The sequence below is a fragment of the Dermochelys coriacea genome, chromosome 2 (genome assembly GCF_009764565.3).
Source record: "Dermochelys coriacea isolate rDerCor1 chromosome 2, rDerCor1.pri.v4, whole genome shotgun sequence".
NCBI lineage: Eukaryota > Metazoa > Chordata > Testudines > Dermochelyidae > Dermochelys > Dermochelys coriacea.
The window spans coordinates 259,843,277-259,866,828 of NC_050069.1; the positions used below are offsets into that span (position 1 = coordinate 259,843,277).

Below are 23,552 nucleotides of genomic sequence, written 5' to 3' on the forward strand. Positions count from 1 at the left end.
ACACTAGGCAGCAGCTACACTGTCTCATGCACAAGGCCGGCAGGACAGTGTCAGCAGTAGGTCAGGGTCCATTGGAGGGGAACCGAACCGGTTGGACAGAGCCCTCAACTGGGAGGAGGGAAGACTACAGGCCCCAGAATGCAACGCGCCACCAGTCTGTCCGCTCTCGGTGGCGCGTTGCATCCTGGGGCCTGTAGTCTCCCACGAGCCCAGCCCTTGAAAGTAGGGACTTGTCACCGGGCGCCATGTTATGCAAATCAGGGGGTGACCTCAGCCGCTTGCCCTTGCCCCCCGCAGAACGGGGGCGGGGCGGGCCGGCTCTGTCCCAGAGTCCCGCGCGGCCGCGGGGTCCGGGAGGCTGGCGGCCGGGGCGCGCGATGCAGCGGGTGACGGTGGTGCTGGGGCACCTGGCGGCCAGGCCTGCCGGGGGGCCGGCGCTGCGGGCGGCTCAGTGCGGGGGGGTAGCGACGGCGCCCGGCCGTGACGGGGAGCAGGACGACGTGGTGGTGGTGCACGGGCGGCGGACCCCCATCGCCAAAGCCAAGCGGGGCGGCTTCAAGGTAACCCCGGTTGGGGGAATCCCGAGGGGGCCCCGGGGGCGGAGGCTGGGGGGCCAGCCCCTAGAGGCGCAGTGGCTGGCTGTTGCGGGGGAGCCCTGAGGGGAGGAGGGGTTTTGGGGGAGGGGTTTTGGGGGAGCCCTGGGGGGGAGGAGGGGTTTTGGGGGAGCCCTGGGGGGAGGAGGGGTTTTGGGGGAGGGGTCGGGGGGAGCCCTGGGGGGAGGAGGAGGGGTTTTGGGGGAGGGGGTGGGGGGGGAGCCCTGGGGGGAGGAGGAGGGGTTTTGGGGGAGGGGTCGGGGGGAGCCCTGGGGGGAGGAGGAGGGGTTTTGGGGGAGGGGTCGGGGGGAGCCCTGGGGGGAGGAGGAGGGGTTTTGGGGGAGGGGTCGGGGGGAGGAGGAGGGGTTTTGGGGGAGGGGTCGGGGGGAGCCCTGGGGGGGTTTTGGGGGAGGGGTCGGGGGGAGCCTTGGGGGGAGGAGGAGGGGTTTTGGGGGAGGGGTCGGGGGGAGCCCTGGGGGGAGGAGGGGTTGTGGGGAGCCCTGAGGGGTTTTGGAGTAGGGGTCTGGGGCAGCCCTGAAGGGAGGAGGGGGGTGGGGCTTGGGATTGGGGGTTTGGGAAATTCAGGGGAGCAGGGGTGGGGGCCCCCACGGTAAAGGGTTTTCCCTCTCTGCTCTTACACTGTGTGCCCTCACCTCCCCTGCTGTAAAGGGGGCTCTGCACTTCTTTCTCTGCACCTCTGTGTCCCCTTCCCCCATGTTCTCAGGCTCTCTCCTGTCTGCACCAGGGTGGCTATAACAGGGCAAATCCCTAGTGTAGACCTGCTGCATGGATATTAGAAGTGTGCAAGTGACTGTATTGGTGCTAGTCGCTTTCTGCACTAGTGCAGTGTCTGAGGGCATGTCTGCATAGACATCGCTACCGCGGTGCAGCTGTGCCACTGCGGCGTGCCTGGTGAAGACGCTCTATGCCGACGGGAGAACTCTCCTGTCGGCATAACAAAACCTCTTCTGCGAACGGCAGAAGCTATGTCAGTGGGAGAATGGGCAGTGGTAAGAGCCACCCAGGGAGCCCAGGCTGCTTTGGGGAGCCCTGGACCCTCCACCCGCCCTGGACAGGGGCTAGGGTGCCTGAGAGCAGCCCCGGACCATGTCCCCGCCTCCAAGGGCACACCGTTGCCCATGGGACCTGGTGACAAGCTGCCCCTGCTGCCAATTGGGCTTTGTGCCAAAGGCAGCTGTCACATGCAGCACTGCTTCTCCTGTCGCCTCTGGCCTTCCCAAATTGCAAGCCTCAGACAACGCCCCCCCCACCATTCCCCAAACTATGCCCATGCCACTGCTGCTCCGTGCCTGCCTGAGGCTACTATGCTGATGTTAAAAAATGGGCGGGCATGACCCTCCAACTTTTGAAAGTGTTGGGGCCCTGGCTTCCCTGGTTCTGGGCTTGCATGATGTGAGGGGCCCAAATGTTCTTTTTGCCCAGGTCCCCAGTAAATCTTAATTCACCTCTGATTCATAACTCTGAGAGACACAAGTTATGCTAACATAAACTGTAGTGTAGACATAGTCTAAGGCATTGAACCAGTGGATCTAAACTGATAAATCCCCAACGTGTTGTGCACAAACTTCTGCCCTGAAGCCCCTGCCTGGCAATCCCTGTCTGCAGGAGGTCTCTTGCCTACTGTAGATTTGTGACCTGAAAAGCTGCTCTGTTTCCTCTTAAACAGTGTATGGAAAGAAGATTGATGTACTCATTAAATAAAACTAGTTGGCCAGGTTGCAAAGGCCTTACACTCAACTTGCAGCTGTTTGCCTGAATAATGTGAAGAAGAGCTCTGTGTAAGCTGGAAAGCTTGTCTTTCTCACCAACAGACATTGGTTCAATAAAAGATATTGTCTCATCCACCTTGTGTCTCTGACATCCTGGTACTGACACAGCTACAACAACACTGCTTATGTTAGTAATGTGATAACATTTGAACACTGCATCTGATTAATTCCAAAATTTTAGAGAACATTCTGGGCATCAGTGATCAAAACCCTACTGATTTTGGGGAAAACTGGGAAACTGAAAAGGGGGGAAATTGACGACACACGAAGCCTCTGCCAGCTCTTTTGCAGACGGTCTCAAGACTGTGTTATCTATAGATAGGGCTTCTTATTTTCAGCTTTAACTGATAAACACCCTGTAGTGAGGCGGAATAGCCTCCCTCCAGACTTGAGAGCGAAGGACCACTACACTCCCCCTGGTGGGCAAAGCCGAATCTGCCCCGCCACTCTTGCTGGAAGTACCAGAGTGGGACAGGAAGTATAAAGGGAGGACTCTGCATCTCAGTTGACAAGAAGCCAAGGAAGGAGATGGATGCCTCCACTCTGCTGTGGCACCCTGGAACTGAACATGCACTCTGCAGCACCTGCCTTTGGAGAAGATTGACTCTGAAGAGGAGTTGCCGGGACTGCTGTCCATTGTGTATCCAGAGGAGCCCGAGGACCTGTGGACTACAGAGGTACCAAACCCTGGGGAGGTAGGAAGTAGCCCAGGGGTAGCTGACTACTGTCTGGCTATGTTGCTGGCTGACTCTAGGTAAGTGTGTTGCGGCTGGATCCCCGCTGACCCAGTGGCGGACCACTCTGCCATTGTTAGGCTGGAACGCCGTGGAGTCAGGTGGGCCCGTGTTCCCCTGCCACCCTAACCTTGGGCCAGGAGGCCTCTGTAAATCTACTGTCCCCCAAGCTAGGATTGTAGGCTTGGCTGGCTCTCCCCCCAATGGAAGCCCTTAGGCTGTCAAGACGCTCACCCTTGCCAGAGCCTAGACTGTGGGCTAGTCTACACTGGCAACATTAAAACGCTGCTGCAGCAGTGCTTTAATGTAGCTTGTGTAGTTGTGGCAAAGCACTGGGAGAGAGCTCTCCCAGTGCTCTAAAAAAACCACCTCCATGAGGGGCGTGGCTCCCAGTGCTGGTACACTGTGTATACTGGCGCTTTACAGCGCTGAAACTTGCTGCACTCAGGGTGTGTTTTTTTCACACCCCTGAGTGAGAAAGTTGCAGCGTTATAATGTGCCGGTATAGACAAGCCGTAAGTGTTTGCTGGCTGCTTTAGCCTACAAGCTGAGACTAAAGCCTGCTCCCTGCTCTGCCCCGCCCCAAAGGGCCAGAGCCTGAAGTCTTAATTGCTTTCCGCCCAGCCAAGAGGCTGCGGGCTAAAGACTGCTCGCTGCTTCGCCCCACCTGAGGGGGCAAGAGCACCAGACTGTTCCTGCTGGTTTGCGTGTGTTAGGTGGCTTCAGAGCTACAGACTGTGTATTGCTTGGCCCCATCAGTGAGGCCCGAGGGTTATTGCCTAATACAGCGAGGTGGAGTGGCCTCCCTCCCCATTTGAGAGCAAGGGGCCACTACACACCCTGATACAAAAAAATGAAATGAGCGGTTATCCAATAAACACTGGAAAAACACCAGAAATGGCTACTTGTTTCTAAGGGCTTGTCTATGTGGAGCGGTAATGTGCACTATGGGACGGGGGAAGGGGTGATTTCTAAAGCTCGCTAATGTGTTGCAGATTGATTAATCCTTGTAGACCCTCTTGGTGGACACTAAAGATTCCCTAGTGCACTTTAATGTACTACTGTTTGAAACAGTACCATATTAAAGCACCCCAGGGAACATTACAAAGACTACTCATTACAATTTTTGCTATTGTAATGGTACATGCAAAAAGCCCTGAAAACCCCTGCGTTTTGGACACACAAAACACAAATACTGCTCTTCCCTCCTACCCTCTGACAAATAAAATTTATAAACCCTTAAAACCAGAAGTCCTATCTATAGAGTAAATAACTGGCTGATCACACCCATTATGCCTTTTAGCCTAACAGTTACCCCATCTCATCTCTGTTCATCTTCCCAAAGGAGTTTAATAGATTGACATTCAGAATGTCAGTCTCCTAGACAAATAATAATATGGGTTGGGGGGAAAGGAATGATGGTACATGTATTACTCCTGGTATGGGGAAGTAGAATGGGAAAGCTGTGATATGAGGGAAGGGGGACCCACAGAACCTGGCGGGGGGAAGGTGGAAATGGGGAACACACACCCAATGGCATAGGAGGAATGGGGAGGTGCACACACAGTGGCATGGAGAGAAGGGGAGGCCCTAGTGTAGGAGGAATGGGGGCACACAGAATATCTGGCAGGACAGAGAATGGGTGGAGTTGGGAGTCCCTGAAAGAGAGGGGGATGGGAGAGTGGCACACAGGGAACTTGGGGGAAGGGGAGGGATGCAAGAAGCCCAGGTGTGTGCAAGTAAGCTATGAAGTGTGAGACCTCATAGCTAAATGAGGATTTTAACTGTATGTTGTGATTTGGAAATTGAGAGGAATTAAAGCAGTAGAGGGAGGTTAATAGGAATTAATTTCTATGCTGAACTGGATATTAAATAAAAAGAATTATAATGGAATGGCAGCTTAGTTATAAAAGACTTCTATTGTAAGCATTCTAAAATCTACATGGTGACTCAGATTGTCTTGAAATTTGCTGTGCCTCACAGTGTGGGGATAGGTTAGAAGTCCAAAGTTGGGTCATGTGAGCTAGATGTCCCAAGATAAAGCCCCTTATTTCATGAGTTTACACCTAATGTACTGGAGTTTCTCTGAGCCCTTTCTGCTCCACCAGCCTGGATTCCCTCTCCCTGTTTTGCTGAATTAGGCTCTCTGGTATCTTGCAGCGCGCGCGCGCGCACACACACACACACACAGGTAGAACCACACCCAGCTGCAGACACTGACTGAAGTCAGCTCTGTGTGAGTGGACTCCTCCAGCATTCATGTGCACACCTTTCAGTGTGAAGAGAGATATGCAGATCTTCTTGCTCCTTCAGTTAGAAATTGCACAAACTGGATTTAATAATAAACAAAATGAATTTATTAACTATAAAAGGCAGATTTTAAGTAGTCAAATGGAACAAAGGAGGTTACTAAGCAAATAAAACAAAACACGCAAACTAAGCTTGATTCGCTAAAGAAATTAGCTACAAACAGTAACTTCTCACCATAAATATTGTCACAGGTAGATTACAAAGAGTTTTGAAAGCGAGCATCACTGGCCTGCAGCTTGAAACTTCAGGTATTTTTGCTCACAGACTGGACTCCCTTTCAACCTGGGCTCAGCTCTTCCGCTCCCCAGTTCAGTTCTTGTTTCCAGGTGTTTTTCAGTGTCTCTTTGTGGGGGGAGGCAGAGGAGACCCATGGTGAACCTGCCTTATATAGCTTTTGTGTATAGTGGGAACCCTTTGTCTTCTAGTGGAAAAACACTGGCATTCCAATGGGCGGGGGTGGGAGGTCCAGTACCAGGTGGCTCGGTCACATGTCTCAGCAGGGTCATAGCAGCCATTACTGGTAGGCTGTCTGGAGTGTCCACAGGAAGACTAAGATCTTTCACAGTCCGTTGTCTTTGCTGATGGGCCATCAGCCCTGTCTGGCTTTTTCATTGTTGTACCCCAAGGGCTAGTTGTGGGTGTCAGTCAAAGTAATACATTTGAAATACAGATACATGGTCAATATTCCTAACTTCAATACAGAAATGATACAAGAATACAAATTGGATGATCACATTCAGTAAATCGTAACCCTTCCAATTATATCTTACATGAGCCATCTTGCATTAAGTATATCTGTTATGCCATATCCATATCATAAACATATTTCCATAAAGAATACAGAGTGTAACGTCACAATATGTAACTTTGATACTTCCCTGGTCCTACACCTTTGCCCACCTCTGTGCTGAAGCACAGTCCAGCACTGTCTTCTGAGAATTTAAAAAAAAAAAAAAATTGCCAAGAGCATGTCATAAAATTTCTTAATGAGTAAACTTTGAAGTGTGTATATATATACACACACACACACACACACACACAAACATTTTCAACCGGCATTTGGAATACTGCAAGTGCAACCAGACGTGCCCTGTTCACCTGCATTCACCCCACACCAATGCTGAGGTAGGATTTTGTGGTGGAGCATGTCTGGTTGCATTCACAGAGGCAAACCATCTCCACAAAATGAACATGACATTTCAAAAAGAACAATGTTGGACATGGAAAAGCCCGAATGGAGTCATACTGAATCAGATTGATTATATATTGATGGATACCAGAAGAATCTTCAATGATGTAGCGACAATTGGAGAACAAATCATTTGCTCAGGCTCAGACCATCATATGTTGTGCTCAAAACTATGCATTGACGATGCCTACGAAGACCGAGTCAAGAGAAGCCAGAAACCGAAGTGAAAATGACACTTCAACGAAGAAGCATTTGCACAGGAAGTGAGTGAAATGGTCCTTGAATATAAGGTCAACAAGGACATTGATAAAGAAATGAAGAGTTTATCTCGCAGATAGTCTCAGCAGCTAAGAAGGCAAAGGCATTGAAAATGCTGTGACGTAAGCTGAGGATCAGTGAGGAAACTGAATCGGATGGCAAAGAAGGCGTGCATGAAATTAGAAGGAAAAATGGGCAAAGAATACAGAACACTGTGCAAAGAAATTTGCATGAAAATCAAAGATAGAAGAAACTAAGAGAGGAAGCTGAAAAGAACAAGAGTCTGAAGAAGGTAGAAGGAGATCTTAGGCTGAAACAGGTTATCCCGGCGGCGCTGAAAGACACAAATTGTGAAAGGACATCAGAAAGGAGCAAGATGAATGAAATATGTACAAAATTCTTCAATGATCTCTGTTCCTCGCATGTCAATGTCTAGCATACACCATCAAGGCAGCAGGCTAAAGAAGTTCCTGACGTTACGTGGGAAGAAATCGAATATGCAGTTCATAACATAAAGAGAGGGAAGAGCCCAGGAGTGGGCAATATTTGGCCAGAATATCTTAAAGCAGGGGAAGTTACTCTCTTCAAGGCATTGGTGCAACAGTTCACCATCTATATCAATAACAAGCATGTCCCAGAGGCATGGAAGAAATCAAAAACAATCCTATTGATGAAGAAAGGCGATCCAGAAGAATTGAGCAACTACCATCCGATCGCACTCCTCTCACAAGTTTATACGGTCTTCACCCACATCATACTCAATCAGATTAAGAAGGATCTTGAAATGCACGAAAGCAGAGAACAAGCTGGTTTCTGCTCAGAGTATTCAGCAATTGATCACATCCACTCAGTTCGGCAGCTCATCGAAAAATGCAAGGAATACAAAGTACCATTATATCTTGCATTTGTTGACTGCAAAAAGGCATTTGACTCAGTGGAGATTAACACTGTACTCAATGCGCTCAACAAAATTGAAATCGACTCGAGGTACGTTGACCTGCAGGAAGAAATTAACTGCAATTTTTTGATAGAGATAACGTTATTCAATGTCCCGTGCATTATTATTATACATAGAGAAGTCAGACAAGGCGACACAATCTCACTGAAGCTGTTTGCAGCAACTGTAGTTGCTGTTCAAGAAATTGAACTGGGAAGAAGTAATCAGAATTGATGGAGAACAGTTAACTGTCTTCTCTTCACTGATGATTGTGTAATATTGGCAGAGGACACAGTAGAACTGGAAAACAAATTGCAGCAACTGCAAACACTTTCTCATGAGATCGAATTGGAAGTGAACACGTCAAAGACTAAGTGGATGAGGAATGAGCATTGCACAGCAGGAATCCTCACTGTAAACAGGGAAGTAATAGAGGAGGTTGACAAATATATTTACCTGGGTCAGCAGCTGAACAGAGAGGACTCATTTGAAGGGGAATGCAGTCGGAGGAGAAAGGCGGGGTGGGCAAGTTTCAACAAAATAAAGATGTCTCTAATGGATGATGAACTGCCCATGAAGAAAAGGAAAGAGCTCTTTAACTCCTCTGTTCTGCCAGCAATCATATACAGAGCGGAAAGCGGGTTAACGATGAAAGTGGAGGAAGAAAAATTTGCTGTCACCCAGAAAGCAATGGGAAGGCAAATGTGTAAATAATGCTCTGTGATCACATACCAAATGAGGAGATTAGAAGGTGTACAGAGGAGACCGATGTAGTGCAGGCAATGTACATTGCAAAGCAGAGATGGGCAGGTCATGTAGTCCTCGGGTAAGACAATATGTGGACAACCCGCATTAGTGACTGGATCCTCAGAAAGAACATGCTTGAAACAAAATGGAATGGTGTGGCATCAACTTCCGTTTGTGGAGGAACGGACGAGGACAAGCTGGACAAAGGTGATTTGGAATACTTGTGAATAACTTTTTAAAATTGTTATAGGGTAATTACGTTGGGGTTTTCCAACATAGATTTCCCTACTTGATGGCTATTACATAATTTTCAGTGCAAGGTATACCTTGGTACACATACATACATACATACATGCTCCCCTCCAGTCTTCTCACCAAGATGACTTCTCAGTTTCTGCAATGTGGCATCAAAAGTGCATGTGTCGCCTGGACTTCTCAGAGCCAGAGGAGAATAGTAGCCACAAGTCCCCTTCAGTCTCTTCAGCGAAAGCAGACCAAAGATGGTCACAATCAGAAATAATTCCCAAAGTTCCATCACCAGCATCCAGCAAGAAGTCCACAGCCTGGATTCAAAGTCACACAGGTTCTAGGATGGGTTCTCATGGCGGTCACGCCTTAGTCCTCTGTTGTTCAACTACTGAATCCACGAGGCTGTCTCAAGCTCCCCTATTTATAACCATTTATACCCAGCTCTGACTGGCTTAGTCATGTATTCCACCAGTCTGCAGTCAGTCCCTGTGACAACAAAACCCCTGTGCACTGTTACTGACATGTACAGAACTCAGTACTGAAATGATGGGTACTTAATCCCTCAAAGTACATCTGCACTTCTTATATCATCAACTCTTCCAGTCTGCTCCAACTGATCCCTCTACAATTTAGTACAGCTACACTCAACACAGCTGGAGTGCGTGCAGATAAATACTACATGAATACAAGATACACAATGGCTCATTTTCTTAGTTGTCCTGTATGTCTACATATTATGGCACCACCCTTACTGAACCATTCCCAGTGGCTAGTACCAGCTTAATGGGATAGGTCAAGATTGCACTGTGGGGTGGTGTTTCCCTTAACTCTACATTTCCTGGTTGTCATACTTTTGAGTGTAGTTGAATTTGAGATTCTGGAAGGCCACAAAGCACCACCAGACAGGGCTGAATTACCCAATAGGCAGACTAAACACGTGCTTAGGGCACCAGCAAAGCAGCGGGCACCAAAAAAAATGATTTTTTTTTTAAAATTGATATTTGATATTTCAAAAAAAGCATCGAAGTAGTCATCATAGGAAAAATCAGAACTTTGTTAGACTTCCTTACACTCCACTACACACTCTTTCCTTGTTTTTCTGTTTTCTTATTACTTATCCCAATTTACCATGTGTTGCGCACACTCTCAATCTTGTTGGCCGCAGTACTGTTGATTGTTGTCCGGTGGCAGTACGTTTTTTCTATACAGTCCAATTACTTTATACATTTTTCTCTGCCTCAGCACACTGACGGGCAGTTCTTTAAGCCATATTTGGGCAATGATTGTGTGTTGAAATCTCTTTCTAATACTCGCTGGGAGGCACATGCAGTGGCAACAAGTACAATTCTGGAGTCCTACTCAAAGATTGTGGACGCATTAGAAAGTATAGCTGAAGACCAATCACAAAAGGGAGAAACTATATGAGAGGCAGAAAACATTGCAAACAAGATGCAAGAATTAGTTTGTATTCATGTTGATCATGTGGAATGAAATTTTACAACACTTTTACCACACAAGTCAAGCTCTCCAAGAAAGAGAATTGGATTTGAAACATGTGCAGACCTCTGTCAATCATTAGCAGACCACTTACACACTTTAAGGAATGATTTTGAAAGATTTGAAGACCTATCAAAAGATATCTTGCCTGATACTAACTACAAAGAAGCCCAGTTCCGCAAGTGAATTGGGGAAAAAACAAGCAAATGATAGCTATGCAACAGAAACAGCATTGTGGCACCTTAGAGACTAACAAATTTATTTGAGCATAAGCTTTCGTGAGCTACAGCTCACTTCATCAGAAGCTTATGCTCAAATAAATTTGTAGGTCGCTAATGTGCCACAAGTACTCCTTTTCTTTTTGCGAATACAGACTAACATGGCTGCTACTCAGAAACAGCATTGAATCCTAGAGACAAATTTCACGTATCTACTTACTACGCTATAATTGATACACTTGAAGCTCATATGAAGAGGAGAGGTGAAGTGTACAAAGAAGTATCAAGTAGATTTTCTTTTCTAAACAACATGGACTTATCTGACGAACGATATTCGCAAGGTTTCCCAAAGCTAGTTGACTCATACCCTGTTGACTTGAACATGAATCTCTGTGGAGAAGTGCAGCAGTTCCACTGTTATATGCGCGCAAAGTTTAATGAAACAGGAAAAATGAAATTCAGTTGCATTGATCTTCATGACACAATATTGAAAGACGGAATACAATGTGTATTTCCAAATGCAGAGATTGCACTATGTATTTGTCTAACATTGATGATTACTAACTGCTCTGCAGAATGCTCTTTTTCTCAGCTGAAAAGAATAAAAAACTCTCAGAGAACAACAATGCGTCAGGACAGACTTGATTCACTTTCCCTATTGTGTATTGAAGCAGATATGTTTCGTCCAGTCAGCTTTGATGAACTTATCCAGAATTTTGCAATCAGAAAATCTAGAAAGAAGCTATTTTAATTTCAGCATGTATGTAAATTTTGTGTCATTTCGAAAAATAAAATTTTATTTTACGGTATGGTATTGTTTTTATTTTGAATTACATATGGGGGGGCACCATAATCTTTTCAGTGCTTAGGGCCTCTAAAGGTCTTAATCCGGCCCTGCCACCAGGCAACCTTATTTCTGCATTAGTGAAGCTTATGGACAGGATTAAGGTTTAAACAACAAAGGCTCTTTCTGGGTCGATTTAGTATAGCATCAATCCCGTGAAGCACAAAGGTCCTTCAACTCAAGTATATCAGCTTGTGGGATCTGGCCATATATCTTCCCAGAGACCTCTTTCTTTTGCCAAAGTAAACCCAGAAACCATAGAATCTAGCTTGAAATGCTGGGCTGTTTTGCACTGTTATGGCTAACAAACTGGAGCTGCTTTTGAATTGGAAAGATTTACAACAGCACTATTTCTTGTACTTACCAAAGCAGAATGGAAGGCAGCATGTTGTCACAGGGCTTGAAAAATCCACAATGTAACATGAACAATAAACAAATGTTGCTCTAAATTGCAGAACATGTGGTTAGTTACTGGTATATTGGCTGGTAGGATTAGTAGATCTGCAAATTTTTCAAGCTTTGTACTAACATAAATCAGTTGGCCATTAAAATAGTATGGGGGGCAAGTCAGTGGGCAGGCATTGTTTCTAATTTCCCCTTAAAGCAACATTCACTCTCTTAATGCTCTTCATAGCAAGTTTTATTGGACTGAGTTCTGTTAGTGAGAGATCCAAGCTTACACAGAGTTCTGCTTCAGAAATCGGGTCTGGGAAAGGTACTCGGAATGTCACAGATGAATACAAGGTGGAAGAAATTGTTTAGCATAAGTAGTTAACATGTATTTCAAGGGACCATTCAAGGTGAAGTGGCCTGTTAACACCCTTCTAGTCATAGGGAGGAAAGAAATGGGTGTGGGGGGGGCAAAGGCAGCTGGGAGGGGTTGTGAGTGAGTTATAGATTGGATTTATGGCTTATTACAACAATGTTTCTATTCAGTTCATAGTTTTTAGTGTCTAGCAAAGTTATTAATTTAAGCTCGCAGGCTGTCTTTTGAAAGTGTTGCGCAGATTTCCTTTGAGGATGAGAACTGAAAGGTCAGATATAGAGTGATTGCTTTGTGAAAAGTGTTCAGCCACAGGTGATGTGGTGTTTTTCTCTTATCATTTTCCTGTGAGCTCATTTGAGAGCATAATGATTGTCTGGTTTTACCCACATAGCTGTTGTTGGGACTTTTATTGCATGGGATGAGAAACACAGCATGTTGTGATAGGCATGTGTATGACCCATAGATCTTGAAAGGCGTGTTGTGGGGGGTGTTGATCATTGTAGCAGTGGAGATATGTCTGCAGGTTTTGCATCTGTTGTTCTGGAAGGATCTGGTGCCACTTTTAGTTGGTGTATCCTGGTCCATGGGGAGCTTGCTTCTGATGATGAGCTTTGGAGAGATTTGGTGGGTTGTTTGAAGGCCAGAAAATGGGATTTAGGAAAGGTTTCTTTCAAGATGGAGTCACCATTGAGTCTGGGTTGTAATTGCTTGATGATGCCCTCTATGGTTTCCAGTGTGGGGTGGTAGGTGACAATTAGGGATGTGCAGTTGGAGGGGGTTTTAATTCTGTACTGAAGCAGGTTCTCTCTGGATATTTGGGTGCCCGTTCCATGATGCGATCTACTTCTCTGATAATGTCCTTGTTTGGTGAAGGTGGTTTTGAGTGTATATCACAGACTTTCTCCTCAGAACATATTTTGTGGTATCTAAATGCCTGGCTGTAGATAACAGATTTCCTGGTGCGTTTGGAGTGGTTACTGGATTTATTAAGTTAGGTGTGATGATCTATGGGTTTTTGTATATAGTTGTCTGTCAGGTTCCAGTGTTGAAGCTGATTGTGGTGTTCAGGAAGTTGATGCTAATCTGGGAATGTTCCAGAGAGAGTTTAATGGATGGGTGATGGCTGCTGAAGTACATGTCTCAATACAGAAATAACCCACGCTCTGACTGCACACCTCTCTTTGCTTGAAAGTTTCTTTTTCTCTCACTAACAGTATTACCTCACTCACCATGCCTCCCTAATATCCTGGGACCCACACGGCTACAACAACACTGCATGCTTCACAGAATGTGCCGTTTTTCCTTTCAGGATACTACTCCTGATGAGCTGCTATCTGCTGTTATGACAGCTGTCCTTACGGATGTCAGTCTGAGTCCTGAGAAAGTGGGAGATATCTGTGTTGGTAAGTGAGCCCTCTTCATCCTGCACTTAAACTTCCAGTCTTGGGCCTATCTCTGAAAACAAGAGTGCCCTTTGTGACCAATGGAAGCCATCTAGGCAGAGCTCTGAAATCAGTAGGGTGTTAACATTACACTAGAATAGTATTAGCTTAATCTCCAGTGTGTCCTCTGCCGGGGGGCTGTTTCCTCTTCTGTCAGGGGTATGGGCTCTGATTTAAGAGTTCTTCTAAAACAGACTGTCGTGATCTTAATACGCTGAAGCGTCTACAGAGTGTTAAATAGCCAGGGTAAAGGAAATGCAGCTAATCAATTGGAATTAATGTCTTTGCATGCAGGGAATGTGCTGCAACCTGGAGCTGGGGCTTTCACTGCAAGAGTTTCCCAATTTCTAAGGTAAATTTTCTTTCTCCTTGAGTGAGACTCCTTTCATTGTGTTCTCTGGCACTGAGTTCTCCTGGGTACTGAGAGAAAAGTGGAGATGTGACTCTTGAGCTCTTCCAAAGCCAGTGTCCCCTAATCTTTAAACTAGAAGTTAAACCTTGACTCGCAGTTCAAAGTCCTCGCTTATTTTATATCGTCTCACACATTTCAGACTGGGAGGAGCAAGCTCTATTGCACAATATATTGTTAGCTTTTAATATATTCTTTTACATGTAGTTACCAATTTCTAGCAAAAATGAGGCAGAAAAATAATTTTGGAAGGCAGGAAGGAAATTGGTAATGGTATGAACAGCTATTCACCCATAGAGGTGAATTCAGGTTGGGTTGGTAGTAACTAAGTCACTACTGCACAAATGATCAGTGGCTCTTGTGAAATGATTTGTTGGCTCTGCCCAATACCTCGTGAATCATTGTCTCAGTTTCTTGCGCCAGCACAACTGGCAATGTTAACAGAGAGGTTAAGGACTGAATTCTCTTCTCACTACTAGTTGGGTTCACTGGATACCAGGGCTGTGGCATTGGTGCTGTGTGACTAACACTTTCTCCAGGGACTTGGTGTACCTGCTGCTGTTTGTACCACAATACAGATCACTGAGTAGTCTAAAGGTCTTTTCTACACTACACGGTCGGGTTTCGTCGACAAAATAGTGGAGGTGTACACACTGCAATGTGCCTTCTGCCGATTTTACTCTCCTGCTACACCAATGTAATTAAACCATCTCAGCGAGTGGCATAGAGCTTTTTGTGATCAAGTGAGAGCGACGCAGTGTCAGTGTAGACGCTGTGCTTGCTTATGACACCCTAAGTGGCCTCCAGGAGATATCCCACAATGCCCATCATGACCACTCTGTTCAGTAATTTGAACTCCACTGCCCTGCAGCCAGGAACACAGGCATGCGCCCCTCCCCCTTTAAAGCCCCAGGAATTTTTGAAATTCTACTTTCTGTTTGCTCAGTGTGGACATTTCACATAACATATTTCCAGCTGCCCATGCCGACTTTTCACAGCAAACAGCTCCTGTCTGGAGTACACCGGAGTTGTTGGGTCTGTGAGGAGAGGAGGCTGTGCAGTCGCAGCTCCGATCCAGCCTTAGGAACGTTGACACCTATGAGCAGATTGCTTATGGTATGGAGGAGAAGGGTCACGAAAGGGACACGCAGCAGTGCCGTGCTAAGATCAAGGAGCTGAGGCAGGCATACCGGAAGGCAAAGGAGGCCATCGTTGCTTTGGTGCGGCACCAAAAGCATGCCGCTTCTACAAGGCCTGCACGCCATCCTCAGCAGCAACCCCACCTCCACCACCCAGAGCCTGTGGATACTTCAGGGGGACTGGAGGCAGCAGCCAGCGGAGTCCACCCCGAGGGTGAAGTGGTGGATGAGGAGGTAGAGTTGAAGGAGGATGTGGGACAGGCGATAGAGGCATCCGGTGGTGTGGCAAGCCAGGACCTCTTTTTCACTCTGGAGGGGTCTAGCCAGACCCAGTGCTCTGGCTTCCCTGAAGCAGAAGAGGCGAGCACTGGTAAGTACTCGTTTTGATACTACACGGTTACATGAGGTAGAGGTGTCCTTAATTTTGTTACATGGTGCACATGGGAGAAAGGATAGAAACTAACAACACTAGTTACTGTTTTCATTTGCTTCTCATTCCCCTATGCAGCTATACAATGTGAGCCCTGCAAAAAAAAGTTTAATGCACACTGGGATCACCTGGGAATCCTCCATAGAGATCTCTAGGAAACTCTCCTGAAGGTACTCTGCAATCCTCTGCCAAATGTTCCTTGGCAGAGATGCTTTGTTTCTTCCCTCCATTGTAGGAAACTTTGCCATGATAGTCAGCAATTACTTCTGCAGGAACCAAAACAGCACACTGGCAAGCAGCATGCAGACTCGGTCTGAAGTCACACACGTGCAGGAGATGCACCCTTGCATCCTCAGTTACCTTCAGTAGTAAGATATCGGCTTCAATCACCCACATTTGTGAAAAACCATGCCAGTATTCAGAATAGTGTCCTAGTGTCCCTGGGCACTTGTACTGATCCCCTTCTGAAACCACCCAGACCCTTTCTATCATCCTGAACACCCTAGGCCAAACTCATTATGTTTAGTATTCTGGCCATGCTGTGTGCTTGCCAAGGGAAAGTGAGAAAGACATGTATGTAACTTTTATGATTCAAGATTGTGAGTGCATACACAATATTGACTCTGTGTATTGTTTCTTTTGCTTCTGCAGAGGTGCCCTTTAGGACCAGCTCCTACACACCAGTGTAGCACCTCCATCAAACAAGCAGGCAAATGAGGAGTAAGGAGGACATGTTTCGAGAAGTGGTGCAATTGTCAGATCATGCAGATAGCGAACACAGACCATAGAGAGAGAGACAATAAATGAGAAACTAGAAATGGAGAGGAGAAAGGAGCAGGAATGGATAATAGAGGGTCAAGGGAGCAGATGGTAAAGCTCACAGAGAAGCAAACAGATGCTCAGATCCCTGATTGTGCTGCAGTTGAAACATATCCGTGCTAGAGTTCCTTGGTAGCCCATACAGAACTGCGTTCCATGCCCTCCACAGACTCTCTCCCCTGCCCCCCCACCCCATTCCTCTCATGGCCCTGGCCCTGGCACTCCACCCCTAGGGACATGTTCCATAATGATAGCTGGGCTTGCACACGGCTGTGGGATCTCATTTCAGAGAGTGCTGCTCTGTGTCATGTTTCCTGTATGAAATGTAAATCTGTGTATTGCTGTCTTGTAAAACTAAGTTTTTATTAAACAGTAGTTCTTTATTTGTATCTTACATGCAGTGGTTGCAGCAGAAATTCATACCCAGTGGCAACTGGCACATTTGCAGACTACAGGCAGCAATCATTACAAGAGTCATTCAAGGTGGCAAGTAAACAATGCCTGAATTCTGCTTTACAGAAAGATACATTACTGGAGCTCTGTGTCAAAATGCAGCTTCAAAGCCTCCCTGTTGAATAGCCCCCCATTGAGTCCCTCTAATAGCCATGGTATCTGGCTGCTCAAAATCAACTGCCAGGTGATCCATCTCAACGCTCCACTTGTGGGGAAACTTTTCTCCTTTGGCTTCACAAACGTTATGCAGAGCAGAGCAGGCTGCTATGACCATGGGAATATTTTTCTCATTGATGTCTAAACAGCCAAAAGGACAGTGCAGCGACCCTTTCATCTGCCAAACACACATTCTGCCATCATTCTGCACCTGCTGAGCCTGTTGTTGAAGCAAACCTTGCTGCTGGGAAGATTTCTGGTGTAAGGCTTCATGAGCCATGGGAGTCGGGGGTAGGCTGGGTCTCCCAGGATCATTATGGGCATTTAAACTTCCCCTATTGGAATCTTCTGGTCTGGAAAGAAAGTCCCTGCATGCAGCTTTCTATACAGACCAGTGTTCCTGAAGATGTGTGTGTCATGCACCTTCCCTGACCACCCTACATTGATGTCAGTGAAATGCCCATGGTGATCCACAAGCGCCTGCAATACCATAGAGAAGTAGCTCTTTCTGTTGATGTACTCCATTGCAAGATGGTCTGGGGTCAAAATTCGGATATGCATGCCATCTATTGCCTCACCTCAGCAATCCACTATTTCCTGCACATTGCCCAGAGTTAGTCCTTCATAGCAGAAGGTGATTAATGGTTCTGCATACTTGTGTCGCTGCAATCCCCACAGTGGACTTCCTAACCCCAAACTGATTCACGACTGACAGGTAGCCATCTGGAGTTGCCAGCTTCCACACAATGATTGCCACATGCTTTTCCAGCTTGAGAGCAACTCTTATTTTAGTGTCTGTGTACCACAGGGCAGGGGTGAGCTCTGTACACAGTTCAAGGAAGGTAGCTTTACACATCCTAAAGTGGCTTTGCACAGCCACTGCTTGTCATCCGATACCTGCATCACAATCCAATCCCACCAGTGGATGCTTGTTTCCTGAGCCCAGTAGCGTTGGTCCTCTGTATGCAGCTGCTCCGTGAATGCCAATATCAATCTTGAATTGTTTCTTTCCATGGTATATAGCAGGGCAGGTACTACGAATTCCTGTTCAGATTTGCAGCTCATGAAATACTGCAGGATCAGTTGCGTTGTGTTCGTAACATTCATCACAAGACTGGAGAGCAGTGCAGGATCCATGCTTTCAGGCAGAGAAATTTACAGGGGCATTTGAAAAACAGTGTGATACGTATTTGGAGTCTCATGGGATGATGGGATTTAGAAAACTGCATCATGGGGCTGTGAGCCTCACCCCATGATGCACTACAATCCATTCCCAGAAATCCAAGTGGCAGAAGGTGGTGATTTGCACAGTAGGGTAGTTACCCACATTGCATTGCTGTCCTGTCATGCTACAGCACCAACTGTGGACAGGCTTCGGCAAAAGAAGGAGCGTTTTGTGAACGTGCACAAGTGATGTAATTACAGTGGTTTAGGATTGTTGATGTAATTTAAGTCGACTTAACTCGGTATTGTAGACATGACCTTAGAGCAGTCTGACAACAGGTATGTCTGTCATTGTGTTAGAATTGACTGAGTTAAAGATAATTTAAGAGATTAGCTTCCTCTTTAAATTTGTTGTTGTTTTTGGTATGTGGTGTCTTTCACTCTGTGCCTTATCTGTTGTGTCTTCTGTTCTAGTGGCATTCCAGAGACTGTACCCTTATCATGTGTTAACAGACAATGTTCCTCTGGGTTGCAAGCTGTGATCAATATAGCTGGTAAGCATGTAATGAGCCTTATGGGCAGTCAGAGAATCAGAATTTTCCTTTATTGATGGTGATTTAGACTGCTGGAGCCAGACTCTGAAATAATGATTTTGTCCCTAATTCTTTCTCCCCTATGAATTTCTTATACTTTTGTGTGAATGAATGTAGCCTTTACGTCTGGAAGAAACTTTCTGTGAAGATCCCATAATTCTATTCTGTAGAAATGTTAGCTAAAGGAACTCAATATACTCCTAACAGTCCTCTCTGAAAATTATCACTGTCCTTGAAAAAGAGTGGGCTACCTTATTCCAAGAAAATATGATCCTCTGAGTAACAAGATGCTGAACAAATATTTACTGCTAAGTGGTGGTAAAAATGTTTACACAGTACTTTTGTTGCAGGTGGCATCAGAAATGGGTCTTATGACATTGGTTTGGCCTGTGGGTAAGAAAATTTCTATATACACATTTACTCCTGTAGACTTCTTGATAGTGTTTTGCCTTCTATAACATCTCTTATATGAGAATCTCCAAACAAACTTCAGAAATCCCTTGAGGTAGGCATTGTCCCTGTATTACAGATGGGTGAACAGAGTCTCTGAGATTAAGGTCTGGAATTTTTAAAAGTGAGTAGTGATTTTGGGTGCCTCATAGGAGACATTTTAAAGTGGCCTGACTCTTTCAGAAGTTTTGAGAACCCACACCCTGAAAACCAGGCTCATTTAAGGTGTGTCAAGCCGGGCACTCAGTGTACCTAGTTTCTCTTGGAAAATGTAGGCCACAGTTACTTGTCCACAGGGTCACCACAAGGCAGTGAGTAATCTGAGAATGGAACCCAAGAACAGAGTGCTAGTTAGTCATCCATCCCTTATAAGCCTTTTTTTTTTAAAAGAATTGGTTTCTTAAGCCCCTCTGGTGCCCTGCCATCATGTGCACTTTTTGTGTGTAGAGATCTAAGGGCCTGAAAAAATGCCATCTGTGATTGGCTTTTTATAAGCCTCTGGTCAGTTTGTGTTGATCTCAGATCCCAGTTGTCTCATATATGGAAATGAACATCTCATTTCAGTGCTAGTCACTGATGTTCCAAAGGAGTGTAACAGATATTTCTTTGTGCACTGTTATAAATGCAGTTAAATTAATACATGATGCTTCTTCCTTTAGTGCTGGTGACTTTTTACTGGAACAGTGAGTGGGATGAAATGTACTAATGCTGTACAGGGTAATGAAATCATGAGCTGGGACGTAACACACTTCAGAAGAATCTGAATTATACAGAAGCAAAATCTTTTATATTGAAGTAATGAGTGTGTGTTTACCTCTGAAGTTTCCAATCTGGCTTGGATTACTAACTTAAATCAATAAGGAGATCAATTTGTAACCTTCAGTGACAATCTGTTACCCTAATCATTGCTCTTATAATTCAGCATCATTGAAAATCTCATCTGATGAGAAGATTTATAAGAGTTAGGGTATGTCTGCAGAGTAGCTGGGTGGCGTAATTCTCAAGTCAGGTAGACATACATGTACTAGCTTTGCTCGAGGTAGTGCGCTAAAAATAGCTCTGTGGCAACAGTAACTCGGGCTAGCTGCCCAACGAATACATTCCCACTGGAGCCCGTAGGTATGACTCCCTAGGTATAGCCTAAGCTCCTGCCTGTGCTGCCATGGCCACACCAATAGTTTTTAGGCACTAATTTGAGCCAAACTAGTGTGTGAATGTCTACTCGAGCTGGGAATTGCACCCCTTGACTGCTGTGTAGATGTACCCTCAGATAAGAGAACTAGTACTACCCTTCTTAGGACTGCTGTGAAGGAACTAGCATAGCAAGGTAACAAGTCTGTCTCATGGATGGATGCATAGCAATTGGCATATACCAGGAACAGCCTTATACTAGCTGAACACTTGGAAGTCCGTTATCAAATTCACTTCTGTTAACATGCTTGTTCCAGGAAGTCTTTCAACAGTAACCCACTGAGTTGATGCAATTTAAAGGCCCTGGATGGCTCATGGCACTGGATCCAGTCCTTTCACCTCCTGATCCACAAGTTGTTGGGCTCAGTGCAGGCAGGAGTCACTGGGTGAAATTCTACGGCCTGTATTATGCTGGAGGTCAGGCTGGATGATCACAATGGTCCCTTCACATCTTGTGTTTAGTAACTTTATGGATTTTAATGAACAAATGTTAAACAGCTTTTATGTGCTGATCCCTTTACGTAACCAGACACTACCTGTGGCAGTATTCCCCTCCCACTTGTCTCCCTTTACCTTAATCATGCTCAATTGTTGTCATTCACTCTAATTTAGGGCCTGAGTTTTGCCGTCCTTACTCTGAGTAGTTTCAGTGGAGTCAATTTAAGTAAAGAATAAGATACTACTTAGAGTAAAGGTGCAGGATCAGACCTCTAAATTGTAGGTGCCTTGGGGTGGGGGCTTGTTTTCCTGCTTGCCTGATGGTGGTATGTAAATAATATGGCTGGAAAATAGATACATGGATGGTATAGAATATAAAAACAAACCCTTATCCCATCTTAGCACTCATGGCTTGATTTAACTTGACGTTAACTTATTAGTGTAGTAAATGGCTTCATAATCATGGAACCAATATTTTCATTTCTTAATCTGTTAACTCACTTGTAGGACAAAGGCTGCAGCTTTTTGTTGGATAGTAATCCTTTCTTGTTCATCTTGTGCAATACAAGACAAATGGCACCGCTTCCATGAAATCTCTCTGTCGTGGTTTCCTTAGCACTTGCCCTATTAGGCTCCTAGCCAGCATTTTTTAAGATGCAACTCTTGCATTTTTATTGCTTTTGTTTATATTTTACCAGTGGAATCTCCTGCCCAGAAACCTTTGCTTTCCCCTTATGTTTATTGCAGAGAAGGGCTCCAAAAATGACCTTCCCATGCTGTGAAAACACTAGAAATGAACTGACACTGTGATATTCCTCCCTAGAAAAATAACAGGCATCTTAATATGTTGGGAGATGGTTTTATAGCTTTACATTTATGTTGCAGATTGAAACCAGAGTGAGGCACAGGTTAAGTGCCAGTTGCTTCTGCAGTATGATATACAAGGTTTTTATTAGAATTCTGAGCTTTTGACTGTGCAAATGGTACTAAATTTGCATGAATTCTTCTAAGGCAAACAATGGTAGTAAATTCTAACTTTTCTTCCTGTTCAGTGTGGAAACAATGTCCCTCAGAAATGTAGGCACCCCTGGTGATGTTAGCTCACGTATGATGGACAATAGTAAAGCCAGAGATTGCCTTATTCCTATGGGGTAAGTATTATTTTCCTTCCTAGAACTTAGTGATTTTCTTGACTGTATATCTCATAAGACAATGTTTTGTTGTATTTTAAAATGCACCAAAATTATTGTCTCAAACTCACTTTCTTTAATGGTTGACCTTTAGATTCGCTACTGACGTCTGTGCACTTCAGCGTTTCCTGTGGTTATGGTAGAAGATTAATTGTATAAGGACTGGTAGTAGTCCAGACCTTTTGAAATCAGTCGTCGTTGTCTTACAGTAAAGATCAATGGCTTAATTAGCAGGAGTAAGAGAATATTTTGAGGGGCTCAGAACTGCAAATTCTACCTTTAGTGCTTCTAGAAATTTTGCTGCATTTCACAAACGCTGAAGTTTCTATTGCTTTCCATTGTGGAGATTAGCCAGAATCACATTAGGGGCTACCTCTGCGCTCCCCTTCCCCCCAAGGGTTCCGTGTGGGGCCTTTGCATCTGTCCCAGCCCCTCTTCATTGGGAAAGCAAGTGAGCGGATTTGAAATGTGACATAATTCTGTCATGTGGTACTGCAGAACTCTAAGCCCATGGAGGGATCAGTCAACTTGAGAGTAGAGCTTGCACTCTTCCCTCTCTGCTTGTCTTTGATGGCAAATGGAATTTTAATAAAATTCTGTCTCGGTAGATTAATACCAGTGGTATTTTTTCTCAGAATGACCTCAGAAAATGTGGCAGAAAGGTTCGGCATTTCCCGAAAGAAGCAAGATGAATTTGCCATGGCTTCTCAGAAAAAGTAAATACATGGGTTTTATTTGTGTGCCAAGGAAATAAAAATTACATAGATAATCTAAAATGCTTGCTTTCTATAGAGAAAACTTTCCTTTTTCCCGTTAGCAGTTTTTGTGTTATCCTGTGGTAAAGGCTTAAAATGTAACATTTCAAATAACAGCAATGTAGTGAGGTGTAAATAGGCGACCGCCAAGAGAATGAGGATCGTGGAGGTGGGGGTAGCTGTGACTCCTGAACTGTAATTGGAGTCACATGACTAAATCCCCTTCTTCTTAGCATATACACAACATGCCTGAGTTGACACGTGACCAGGATTCATCCCCAAATTTGGTCTGCTGGTTGGATCATTAGCTTCCCTGGCTCAGGCCAGATACTGACAGGGAGTGCAACGTGAATGCTGATCCAAGCCCCTCACTAAGCCCACTGTGTACATGCAGCTAGAAAACTTAGTGTAGAGTGTTTAGAGTATCTATAGTTGAGATCAGGCTTTCTATATTTTCCATCACCCAAATGGGTCACAGCTTTCATGGTTTCTGTGAAACCCAAAATACGCTTAAATTGAATGTGCTTTAGCTAGATTGCTTGAGATCCCCTTGGACTGAAGTCTAATGCTGTGGTAGAAGGAGGCTTTTCTGGAAGGAGAAGTGTGGGCGCAGACACACAAAATGTCACTTCTAGAGAAGCCCTAAACTTGTGATTTGTAGCTGGTGGTCATTGCCGTAGATGTTTTGCTTCATATGAGCCCAGTACAAACTCTAGTAACCTATCCTTTCCTTAGATTAAATTATTGCAAAACTAAATTGATTTCCTGGTGACAATAGAACTGTTCTGATA

The 23,552-nt window shown here is 45.2% G+C and overlaps 1 protein-coding gene across 3 annotated transcripts in view; it reads left to right on the forward strand.

Annotated features, from left to right (window-relative positions):
- The first annotated feature begins 306 nt into the window (after positions 1–306).
- The window catches only part of ACAA1 (acetyl-CoA acyltransferase 1), a 33,425-nt gene continuing 10,179 nt past the window's right edge, over positions 307–23,552 (forward strand). The window contains exons 1-7 of one of the 3 annotated variants that reach the window (XM_038388222.2): positions 307–560; positions 13,442–13,535; positions 13,869–13,926; positions 18,619–18,698; positions 19,088–19,130; positions 21,869–21,967; positions 22,642–22,722. In XM_038388222.2, the coding sequence (XP_038244150.1) occupies positions 378–560; positions 13,442–13,535; positions 13,869–13,926; positions 18,619–18,698; positions 19,088–19,130; positions 21,869–21,967; positions 22,642–22,722 (638 nt within the window). In that variant the 5' untranslated portion in view covers positions 307–377. The remainder of the gene's footprint in view (positions 561–13,441; positions 13,536–13,868; positions 13,927–18,618; positions 18,699–19,087; positions 19,131–21,868; positions 21,968–22,641; positions 22,723–23,552) is intronic. The other 2 variants (XM_038388223.2, XM_043509735.1) reach the window with 2 other exon arrangements.